Genomic DNA, 12,467 nt, shown 5'->3' with positions numbered 1-12,467 from the left:
AGTCTCACCCCCACAATGAAATGACAATGGAAGCCCCCTAGTGGCACATAAACCTGCTGAAAAAATATCATAAAAACAAATGACACATCAGCTGAAATCACATTCCCAGGCTAACTGTCAGTTCAGAACTTACAGTGGATTCTGGTTAATCAGGGCAACCGCTTATTTGGGACAACTCTTAAAGAACAAAAACTAAGTTGAGAAAATAGCCAGGATTCTCTGTTTATTTGGTACACTATGCAACTTAATTGGGGCAGGATACTGTTGCTGAACAGTTTCTAACTAGTGTCAGTTACTTGCACTTGCGTGAAATAAATAGTAAGGCTATTCGGAACTGCTCTGTTCACTGCGGTTTCAAACATTCAGGCGTGGAGATGCCAGAAATGGACAGGAGCTAAAATAAACTTCAGGTTAGGAATTATGATGCTATTGACAATTATCTTGAAGATGAAAGATTTGGAGAATGCAATCGTCTTAAGCATTATATGAAGGCAGTCCATTATCTGCACTTCGTGTCTGTGTTGATTTTGTTCATTTGCAGTCAAGTAAAAGAACACGGCAGATGAATTCCTCCAATAGCTATTAGGAAATAATAGATTTATAGTACTGTAGAGGTATTGGTAGTGTTCTAATTTGTTGTGTATTTCAATTAAATACATAAATTTTCACTCAGTTAAATGGTAATTTGCCTTTTTTATATCTTTTAACTATTTCCATGAAACTCTGGCTCATTGGGGCAATCACTTAATTAAGCCAAAATATACTGGTCCCAATTAATGGGAATCCTCTGTATATAATTAATATAAATTTATAATGGTAACTTTGTTTTTAAAGCTGAAAAGCCAAAGTATACTTTTGATTTCTCGGAAGAGGAAGCAGATGATGAGGATGATTTGAAAATGAAATCTGAATCTCCAAGTGTGGAAGAAAGGGATGCTGAATTTATTCCTTCAGACACTGGTGGAAAGGATGAAGATAATGATGATGATGATGACGATGATTTTTTCACCACAAAATCAAAACCAGCATCACTGCAGTAAGTAATTTTTCATTTTTTATATAATTCAAGTTCAAGTTTATTGTAATTCAATCGTATACATGTATACTGCCAAACAAAACAATGTTCCTCTGGACCAAGGTGTGTAACACAGTATATATAATTCACACACAATGTATAAAGTAATAATACCACTCATAAATTCACAAATAATTAAATATACTCCAGAGGAACTGAGGTGGAGAGGGTCAATAACTTTAAATTCTTCGGCATTAAGGATCGATATTTCTCTTTCTGAAAAGTGTCAGTGGATTTGTCCTGGGACCAGCACGTAACTGTCAATACAAAGAAAGCACGGCAGCACCTATACTTTATTAGAAGTTTGTGTAGATTCATCATGTCACCTCAATCCTGACAGCCCTGTCTTTTCAGCCTGTCTGGGCTGGCGTTTAAATTGACCAAACAATGGAACAGCTAAAGACTCCAGCGCCCTGGAAAGAGGAGTGAACATCACGTAGAGCAAGTGAAATCGGCAATCGCCTCTAATCTGGCCCAACATTTACGTGCTGGGGGCACTTAATTAATTGTTTATTTCGGCTTTTTTCTTAAAGATGTGCTGGGTGCGCTGTAGCTACCGCTGCACCCTTGCATGCTTCACAGCCCGGTATTGGTCCGTGGCCCTGAGGTTGGGGACCAGTGCTCTAGAGTTTACAGAGAATGGTGTAAAAAACAAAAGAAAATCCAGTGAGCAGCAGTTTTATGACAAAAAGGCCTTGTTAATGAGAGAAGTCAGAGGAGAAAGGTCAGGCTGGTTCAAGCTGACAGGAAGGCGACTGTAATTCAAATAATGTGTTACAACAATGATGTGCAGAAGAGAATTTCTGAATACACAAAACATTGAATCTTGAAGTGGATGGGGTACGGCAACAGAAGGCCACGCTGGGTTGCACTCCTGTACCTAATGAAGTGGTGACTGAGTGTATGATGATGGTTCAGGAGTTCTCAAAACAGTGAGAGAAAAATAACATGCCAGAATTATTTTAATCGTTTTTTTTTACATATTTTCACTGCTTTCCAAAGGGGCTTTTGTTTATAGATTTCATTGATGATTGATTAAGTCCAGATGAAGGGTCTCAGCCTGAAATGTCGATTGTTTATTCCTTTCCATAGATGCTGCCTACCCTGCTGAGTTCCTCCAGCATTTTGTGTGTGTTGCTCTTGATTTCCAGCATCTGCAGAATTTCTTGTGTTCATGAAGTGGTTTAGTAATTTGATTTTAGAGTCACAGCGGTGCTTTCATGCAGGAGAACTGTATGCTGGCAGGTTTACAATCTCTATTTTTTTTTCCCCTCCCACCCCCACAATTTAAGGTTAAGTAACAGAATTAACAAGAGAATTGGTTTATTGTAAATTCTGATTTTTATTTTCATTTAAACCTAGTGCTGGAAAAGTTGCTCCACAGCCCACAAAAAACCATGAGCCAGAAAATATCTTCACGTCATCATTTCATGAAAGACCAGAAGAAACAGGTAGGTCATGACAAAATTATAAAGTGACTTTTGTTTGTTAGAGGTGTGGGAAGTGTTGCAGCTGAATGAAATTTAATGGTCTAATATGCATTTTAGTTCATATTAGTATCCTTATGAACAGGGCTTTCAGAATCAGGTTTATTATCACCGGCACGTGACATGAAACTTTTTAACAGCAGCACAGTTCAATGTAATACATAATCTAGCAGAGAGGAAAAAAAATAAACAAGTCAATTATATGTATTGAATAGATTTTCTTAAATGTGCAAAAACAGAAATACTGTATATTTAAAAAAAAAGTGAGGTAGTGTCCAAAGCTTCAATGTCTATTTAGGAATCCGGATGGCAGAAGGGAAGAAGCTGTTCCTGAATCACTGAGTGTGTGCCTTCAGGCTTCTGTATCTCCTACCTGATGGTAACAGTGAGAAAAGGTTTAGGTTGAAAGCATAAATTCAAGTTTATTCTTATAATGCAACTGAATGACACAACATTCCTCTGGACCACGGCACACCCACAAATAAGTTAATAAAACATCATAAAATATAATTCAAAGTTCATGTAATACACAGTACAGTAAACAGCTTGCTGTCCTAGTGATGAGACCTCAGTGATGGCAGGGTATTCATTAGTCTCACAACCTGAGGGAAGAAGCTGTTAGCCACGCCGGCAGTCCTGTTCCCGATGCTTCTGTACCTCCTTCCTAACAGTAGTGGGTCAAAGAGATTGTGGGATGGGTGATAAGAGATCTTCATCAATGCTTCATGGATCACTACATCATTTTGATTTTACATGTTGATTTTTAAGTGAACAATATTGATTATTTTACCTTTAGAATTTTTGCTAACAGATTTGTAGTCAACAACAACAGTTTGAAGACTTGGTATCCAGAGTAATGGTTAATATGTTTGTAGATTGCAATATTACAAATTGAACACATGAAGTTTTGTTTTGAAAGTTGGTTAGAAATTCAAAATTGTCAATGGATCGCTGAGTGTAAAAGAGCAGGAGATTTGATTTATTATGTTCTCTCATTTACATGGTTGTGCTGATACTTAACATTCTTGTAATCTTCCACTTTACTGTGACTGTTTAATCATTCAGTCATAGTTTATTTCTATTACCTTTGTTAAATAATGAAGTGATATCATTAGTTTTCGAATCCAGTTGACCTGCTGTTTTGAAACGGCATGACTCAAGCATTAAGGATTCTCTCACCTATATTTTGACAATATATTTAATGGTAAATTCTTACTGTTATTACATATTTAAGTGCTTCATGTTGTTAAATAATTTTCTATGTACAGATATATTAAAATCAGACAGTGATGAAGCATCCTCTCTAGTATATTCACCTCTCAGCAGTGTCAAAAGCCCTCACAAATCTCCTGTCAAATCACAGACTCTTACACCCGCTGCTAAAAAAGGTAAGCAGTTATTTTTAATTCTTTGCTATATAATTAAGGATTAAGGAACTGGAAATGAAAGCCTGAAATAGTATTAGAAGCAGAGATAAAATAAATTCAATGGAAACTGTTAGATTCACGATTAAGGATCGAGAGAAGATATTTCTTAGAGAAAGTTGTGTATTTAGGAAGTCACATAGATGACTATGGACGCTTAGTCAATTGATAAATTCAGGGTTAAGACAGCACTAGGGAAATTAAAGGCTATAGAAGGCAAGTGTAGGTGGTGCATAAATTCAGCAATGGTTTTATGGATTGGAGGAATAGATGAGGCTCTGTGGCCTCCTGCTAGTCTGGGTTTTGTTTTGCTTGCCTTTTCACAAAATTATTTGAAACTTAAAACACTAGGAATCTGACTAGCTGATAGTTCATTGAGGATCTGCAGTACTTAAGATTGTCTTTTGAATTAAACATTTAACTGGGTTTCAAGTGTCCTTTTAAGTATATGTATAACATCCTCTAAAAGGTGATGAGACAAGTTGTTGCTAATAGTTTTACAACTGGAGGTAAAGAGTATACAGTAAACTACAAACCTTTATAAATCACTTGTGTGATTTAATTCACTACCACCTGGAAGTTTAGTTTGTGTCTTTACCTATTGACTTCGGAATTTATCTCTACAGATACAGCTGCACGTGTAATGTATTTAATGGAGTTTGTTTTCTGATGTTCTGGTTGTTGCTATCTATACTCTTAACACTATTACATTTCTACAACTGGATTCAGTATTTCCACTTCTTTTCTTAGACTGAAATCACACTGACCCATGAAGCAGTCCTGGATGCTCAGCAGAAATCCATTTTATCCTCTGCCATCTGTCAATCTACTTTTGTTCATAATGGGCGACATGCAAATTCCATCTGTTGTGTCCCTATATATTTTTTAACATGTTAGCATTTTTCCTTTGTCTGGAAATCTGTACTACATAACCAACTGCCAGAAATTCTGTCTGTATTGCTTTGCTGTGGAGAGAGAGTTATTAGTTGCACCATAAAAGTCCTAGATTACCACTATTTCACCCTCTTTCATCATTTTTCTGTATTCTGCCATAGTCTACATCATACAAATACTTATAACATTTATGGAAGCTGCATTGCAGTGGACAGGACGGCTCTATGTCAAAACTGTCCAACGCATCACCGGCACCAGTCCACCTGCCATCAAGGATCTATGCAGAAAGATGCTAGTAAAGGGTCAGTAACATCATGAAGGATCCTACCCACTCATGGACTATTCATCTCACTCCCATCTGGGAGGAAGCAAAGTAGCATCCACACTTTCCCCAAGCTGTAAGGCTATCCCATCATACCACCAACCACCACTACTTTATAATTTCCTGTCAATCACCTTATATACTGACACTCCTGTGCCTAGTGTCACTTTATGGACATACAAATCAATTTGTGTATATAAACTAGCTTATGTATTTATATTTATGGTGTTATTTTGTGCTTGTGTACTGGAAATGACATGAATCACATTCAGCAGTGAAAAAACCACCCAACACCGACGGTACTTCCAAGCCCAAGCGACCACCTAAAGCTAAGAAATCGGACCCTATGGATTCTGACTCTGATTTGGGCAGCGGCTTGCCTAAAAAGACAACAACAGTGAAACGGAAGCTTCCACCCAAACCGAAGAAAGCAGATCGCTCAGACTCCGATTCTGAATCAGACTTGGACTTTGGCATGCCAAAGAAATCGGGAGGTACAAAAGGTATCTTAAAACATGCCAACTATCTTATTTTTGAATTATTTTAAAATAATCTTTCTGACAGTTTAGTATTTTTACTTAGGCATAGAATTACACAACATAGGCACAGACCCATTGGTCCAATTCATGTTGCCCTTGATGCTGATCCCTTTTCTCTGCATTAGGCCCATATCCCTCTACTCACTGCCAATTCAAAATTTATTTGGAATTGTATCTACCTCCACAGCTTCCCCTGGCAGCTTAATCCACATAACCATTACAATAAGACCATAAGGAAGAGGAGCAGAAATAGACCATTTGGTGCATTGAGTCTGATCTGCCATTTCACCATGGCTGATCCAAATTTCCTCTCTGCCCCAATCTCCTGCCTTCTCTCCCCGTATCCCTTTATGTCCTGACCAATCGAGAATCTATCAACCTCTGCCTTAAACATACATAAAGACTTGGCCTCCACAGCCTCCTATGACAAAGAATTCCACAACTTCACTACTCTATCTAAAGAAACTTCTCCTCATCTGTATTCTAAAAGGACACCCCTCTATTCTGAGGCAGTGTCCTCTGGTCTTAGACTGTCCAACATAGAAACATCATCTCCACATCCACTCTATCAAGGCCTTTCAACATTCAATAGGTTTCAATGAGGTTACCCTTCATTCCTTTAAATTATTGTGAATACAGGCCCAGAGCCATCAGACACTCTTCATGTGACAAGCTATTCAATCCTAGAACCATTTTCATGAACCTCCTTTGAACCCTCTCCAGTATCCGCACATATTTTCTAAGATAAGCGGCCCAAACCTGCTCTCAATACGGCAAGAAAGGCCTCACCAGTGCTTTATAAAGTTTCAACATTACATCCTTGCTTTTTTATATTCTAGTCCTCTTGAAATGAATGCTAACATTGCATTTGCCTTAATCACACAGACTCAATCAGCAAATTAACTTTTAGGGAATCCTGTACAAGGACTCCCAAGTCCCTTTGCACCTCAGGTTTTTGTATTTTCTCTCCATTTATAAAATAGTCAACCCTTTCATTTCTTCTATCAAAGTGTATGACCATAGACTTCCCGACACTGTATTCCACCTGCCATTTCTTTGCCCATTCTCCTAATGTCTTAAGTCCTGCCGTAGCCTTCTTCCTCAAAACTACCTGTCCCTGCACCTATCTTCGAATCGCCTGTAAACTCTCCAACAAAGCCATCAATTACATCATCCAAATTATTGACCTATAACGTTAAAAAAAATCAGTCTCAACACAGACCCCAGTGGAACACCACTAATCACTGGCAGCCAGCCAGCCAGAAAAGGCTCTCTTTATTCCCACTCTTTGCCTCTTGCCAATCAGCCACTGCTTTATCCATGCTAGAATCTTTCCTGTAATACAACGGGGGTTGTAGCTTGTTAAGCAGCCTCATGTGTGGCACCTTGTCAAAGACCTTTTGAAAATCCAAGTACACAATGTCAACCGATTTGCCTTTGTCTATCCTGCTTATTACTTCTTCAAAGAATTCCAACAGATTAGTTAGGTAAGATTTTTCTTTGAGGAAACCATGCTGACTACGGCCTATTTTATCATGAGCCTTCAAGTACCTTGAGACCCCATCCTTAATAATCGACTCCAACATCTTCCCAACCCTGAGGTCAGACTAGCTGGCGTATAGTTTCCTTTCTTCTGCCTCCCTCCCTTCTTGAAGAGTGGAGTGACATTTGCAATTTTCCAGTATCCTGGAACCGTTCCAGAATCTAGTGATGCTTGAACGATCATTACTAATGCCTCCACAATCTCTTCAGCCACCTTTCAGAACTCTGGAGTGTACACCATCTGGTCCAGGTGACTTATCTACCTTCAGACCTTTCAGTTTCGAAAGAACCTTCTCTCTCGTTATGGTAACTTCACATACTTCATGCCACCTGACACCTAGAACTTCCACCATACTGCTAGTGTCAATGACAATAGGTGCAGGAGTAGGCCATTCACTGTGATCATGGCTGATCATCCACAATCAGTACCCTGTTCCTGCCTTCTCCCCATATCCGTTGACTCCACTATCTTTAAGAGCTCTATCTAACTCTTTCTTGAAAGAATCCAGAGAATTGGCCTCCACTGCCTTCTGAGGCAGAGCATTCCACAAATCCACAACCCCCTATGTGAAAAAGTTTTTCTTTACTCCGTTCTAAATGGTCTACTCCTTATTCTTAAACTTGTGGCCTCTGGTTCTGGATTCCCCCAACATCGGGAACATGTTTCCTGCCTCTAGAGCGCCCAATCCCTTTTTACGTTTCAATCAGATCCCCTCTCATCCTTCTAAATTCCAGTGTGTACAAGCCCAGTCGTTCCAATCGTTCAACATATGACACTCCCGCCATCCCTGGAATTAACCCAGTGAACCTACGCTGCACTTCCTCTATAGCAAGAATGTCCTTCCTCAAATTTGGAGACCAAAACTGCACACAATACTCCAGGTGGGGTCTCACCAGGACCTTGTACAACTACAGAAGGACCTCTTTGCTCCTATACGCAACTTCCCTTGTTATGAAGGCCAACATGTCATTAGCTTTCTTCACTGCCTGCTGTACCTGTATGCTTACTTTCAGTGACTGATGAACAAGAACACCCAGATCTCATTGTACTTCCCCTTTTTCTAACTTGGTACCATTCAGATAGTAATCTACCTTCCTGTTCTTGCCACCAAAGTGGATAACTTCACATTTATCCACATTAAACTGCATCTGCCCACTCACCCAACCTGTCCAAGTCACCCTGTATTCTCAAAACATCCTCCTCACATTTCACACCGTCACCCAGCTTTGTGTCATCTGCAAGTTTGCTAATGTTACTTTTAATCCCTTCATCTAAATCATTAATGTATACTGTAAATAGCTGCGGTCCCAGCACCGAGCCTTGTGCTACCCCACTAGTCACTGCCTGCCATTTTGAAAAGGACCCATTAATCCCTACTCTTTGTTTCCTGTCTGCCAACCAATTTTCTATCCATGTCAGTACCCTACCCCCAATACCATGTGCTCTAATTTTGCACACTAACCTCCTATGAGGGACCTTATCAAAGGCGTTCTGAAAGTCCAGGTACACTACATTCACTGGCTTTCTCATGTCCATTTTCATAGTTACATCCTCAAAAAATTCCAGAAGATTAGTCAAGCATGATTTCCTCTTCGTAAATCCATGCTGACTCGGACCTATCCTGCCACTGCTATCCAAATATGCCGCTATTTCATCTTTTATAATTGACTCCAGCATCTTCCTCACCACTGATGTCAGACTAACTGGTCTAGAATTGCCTGTTTTCTCTCTCCCTCCTTTCTTAAAAAGTGGGATAACATTAACTATCCTGCAATCCACAGGAACTGATCCTGAATCTATAGAACATTGGAAAGTGATTACCAATGCGTCCACGATTTCTAAAGCCACCTCCTTAAGTACCTTGGGATTCAGACCCTGGGGATTTATCACCCTTCAGTCCCATCAGTTTACCCAACACCATTTTCTGCCTAGTGTCTTCCACAGTGATGACTGATACAAAAAACTTATTCAGTTCTCTGCTATTTTGTTGTCCCTCATTAATACCTCCCTAGCATTGCTTTCCAGTGGTCTGATAACCACTCTTCCCTCTTTTACACTTTATGTACCTGAAGGATCCTTTGGTATCCTCTTTAATATTACTGGCTAGCTTACTTTTGAATTCCATCTTTGCCTTCTGTATGTTTTTAAAAGCTTCCCAGTTCTCCAACTTCCCACGAATCTTTGCTCTATTATATGCCCTCTCTGTAGCTTTTACATTGGCTTTGACTTCTCATTAGTCACCTTCTGTGTGGAAAATAACTGCTCTCAGATAGCCTTTAGATTTCTCCCCTTACCTTCAACATATGTCCTTTGGTTTTGGACTCTTCCATTCTTGAAATTTTATAAACATCTACAAGGTCACCCTCTAGCTTCCTATGTTCCAGTGAGAAATAACGCAGACTAACCAATTTCTCCTTAAAGAAATCCCTCTATTCCAGGCAACATGGTGAATCTCTTCTGCACTCTGTCTTATGCTACCATATCCTTCCCGTAGTGCGGCAACCAGATTTGTAGGTAGTACTCCTATTGTGTCCTGATCAATGTTTTGTACAAATAATAGCCTGTTAAATTCTTATGCCCAATTCCTAGGCATATGAAGGCAACCATTTCAAACACCTTTGTAACCCTATTTACCCTGTCATCATTGTCAAGGAGCTATGAACTTGCATCCCAACACTCCTGAAGGCCCTATCATTTACTGTATTTTCTTGTTAGTAATTCAACATCCCAAAATACATACCTCATACTTTTCTGGATCTCCATATGTGAATTTTTTTCATCCATGTCTTTTGATCCATACAGTGGTTACAGTCTTCCATTCAGAAAAGCACCCGTCAAGCACCATCGTCTGCCTCCTACTGCCAGGCCAAGCTTGGGTTCCATGTGCCCTAGCCCATAGGACCAGGAAAAGATTTGTTAAAGTCCATGTAAACCATATGTACTATTCTGCCTTCAATAATCTTCGTTACTTCCTTGAAAAACCAAAACATTAGAGTAAATTTACTATCAAACTACACGTTACCATATACTGTCCTGAGATTCATTTTCTTGCAAGCATTTACAGGAAAAATACAATAGAATTTTATGAAAAACTATACATAAACAGATTGGGTAGCATAGTGGTTAGTGTGATACTCTTACAGCTTGGGGTGTCGATGCTTGGAATTCAGTTCTGGCGTCCTCTGTAAGAAGTTAGTATGTCCTTCCTGTGAGCATGTGGATTTCCTCTGGGTGCTTCAGTTCCCCTCCCACATCCCAAAGACGTACCAGTTAGTAGGCTAATTGGTCATTATAAATTGTCCCATGATAGCTGGGTTAAATAGCTGGACCGTGAGGCATGTTGGCTGACAAACAATCAATGTGCAAAAGAAGACAAATTGTACAAGTAAAAATAATGAGAATATGTGTGGTTAAAGAACCTTTGAATCAATATTGACTGAAATTACCTTTGTGTAAGGGCTTAGATGGGATGAAATTCATAAAATGCATTTGAGAGCTTTTAATGCTGTACAGTATGTAAGGGTTGGCGTTGCTGGGAGCTATTTTAGGAAATGAGGATGGACAATTTGGAAGTGTGTGGAAGAGTCCTATTGAAACATCAACCATAGATCAATCAGTTTCAAGACAGTCTTGGAAAAAGAAAAGGATTTGCTCCAGACTTAAGGTCTCAAGCTCAGCACTTTAATCTCAAACCAGCCTTTTTAAAATGGCCACTCCCGCTAGAGCTTGCCTTCCATTCAATGTATATGCTGTTTATATGCTGCTGATAGCAAAAATAAGATTGCCTTATCTTGTGTCAGGTAAAAGCCGCGGAAAGAAGAGAAAGCAATCTGGCTCAGAAGATGATGAATATTCTCCTTTGAAGAAGCCTATTAAGTCAGCAGCAAGCAGGGTTCGTACATCCACTACTTTATTACAATATTTTTTTACTTATGTTTTTAAATTTATCAGTTTAACATAAAGCTCAAGAAAATCTATCATCATGAAATGGGCATCAATAACAAGATCCAGAACTTACTTGAAAATAAAAATATAGTTACTTCAGCAATATCTGTTGTGGAATATACATCAAGCAGTTGTTGGATAATCTCCACCTTCAATGCGAAATTAACATAGAAACATAGAAAATAGGTGCAGGAGTAGGCCATTCGGCCCTTCGAGCCTGCACCGCCATTTATTATGATCATGGCTGATCATCCAACTCAGAACCCCGCCCCAGCCTTCCCTCCATACCCCCTGACCCCTGTAGCCACAAGGACCATATCTAACTCCCTCTTAAATATAGCCAATGAACGGGCCTCAACTGTTTCCTGTGGCAGAGAATTCCACGGATTCACCACTCTCTGTGTGAAGAAGTTTTTCCTAATCTCGGTCCTAAAAGGCTTCCCCTCTATCCTCAAACTGTGGCCCCTCGTTCTGGACTTCCCCAACATCGGGAACAATCTTCCTGCATCTAGCCTGTCCAATCCCTTTAGGATCTTATACGTTTCAATCAGATCCCCCCTCAATCTTCTAAATTCCAACGAGTACAAGCCCAGTTCATCCAGTCTTTCTTCATATGAAAGTCCTGCCATCCCAGGAATCAATCTGGTGAACCTTCTTTGTACTCCCTCTATGGCAAGGATGTCTTTCCTCAGATTAGGGGACCAAAACTGCACACAATACTCCAGGTGTGGTCTCACCAAGGCCTTGTACAACTGAAATTATACATCCTGAAGGAATAAAATGGGCTAGAATCAGTCCAGCTGCATAAATGCAGGTGACTGGGCTTTTAACACTACTTAACTTCTAATATCAAAAAGCTTCTCTGCCACCTACAAATAGCACATCACAAATGGATGGAATATTTTCCACTTACAAGGAGTCAGATGTAACAATACTTAATCCAGGTGAAAACTGCTTTATCACTGCTTCAGTTAATGACTGAAAACAGTTCCACCAAAATATTCCAGTAATGAATAAATATTAAGTCCATCTGCTTAGATCAGACTCCTCTGTGACAGCTCTTTAGTAATTAATTAAGAGTACGTTTTAAATATTGTAGTGTGCATTAAGTAAGCTAACTCCTTTTTGAGGGTCATCTATAAATATTTTTAAAATTTGTTCCAGGTATGCTTTCATTTTGTTACAGTTCATCATATTAGTTGAACTTATTTTTTGGGGTCTGGTTGTCTATTGTGTGG

At 39.4% G+C, this 12,467-nt stretch overlaps 1 protein-coding gene and 1 long non-coding RNA gene across 4 annotated transcripts in view; one reads left to right on the top strand and one right to left on the bottom strand.

The window, feature by feature from the left end:
• Window positions 1-12,467, top strand: part of top2b (DNA topoisomerase II beta) — a 95,790-nt gene that overhangs the window by 81,877 nt on the left and 1,446 nt on the right. The window contains exons 31-35 of one of the 2 annotated variants that reach the window (XM_072283161.1): window positions 835-1,036; window positions 2,438-2,526; window positions 3,831-3,950; window positions 5,478-5,705; window positions 11,085-11,176. In XM_072283161.1, coding sequence (XP_072139262.1) covers window positions 835-1,036; window positions 2,438-2,526; window positions 3,831-3,950; window positions 5,478-5,705; window positions 11,085-11,176 — 731 coding nt within the window. Of the gene's footprint in view, window positions 1-834; window positions 1,037-2,437; window positions 2,527-3,830; window positions 3,951-5,474; window positions 5,706-11,084; window positions 11,177-12,467 lie in introns of both variants that reach the window. The other variant, XM_072283160.1, reaches the window with a different exon arrangement.
• The window catches only part of LOC140212408 (uncharacterized), a 31,372-nt gene continuing 19,980 nt past the window's right edge, over window positions 1,076-12,467 (bottom strand). For both annotated transcript variants that reach the window (XR_011889709.1, XR_011889710.1), the window contains exons 3-4: window positions 10,025-10,256; window positions 1,076-2,935 (exon numbers count right to left, since the gene is read on the bottom strand). This is a non-coding gene — a long non-coding RNA (uncharacterized lncRNA). The remainder of the gene's footprint in view (window positions 2,936-10,024; window positions 10,257-12,467) is intronic.

The sequence above is a fragment of the Mobula birostris genome, chromosome 19 (genome assembly GCF_030028105.1).
Source record: "Mobula birostris isolate sMobBir1 chromosome 19, sMobBir1.hap1, whole genome shotgun sequence".
Classification (NCBI taxonomy): domain Eukaryota; kingdom Metazoa; phylum Chordata; class Chondrichthyes; order Myliobatiformes; family Myliobatidae; genus Mobula; species Mobula birostris.
Note: the sequence above shows the minus strand (reverse complement) of the source record. Positions and strands in the feature narration are given on the sequence as shown.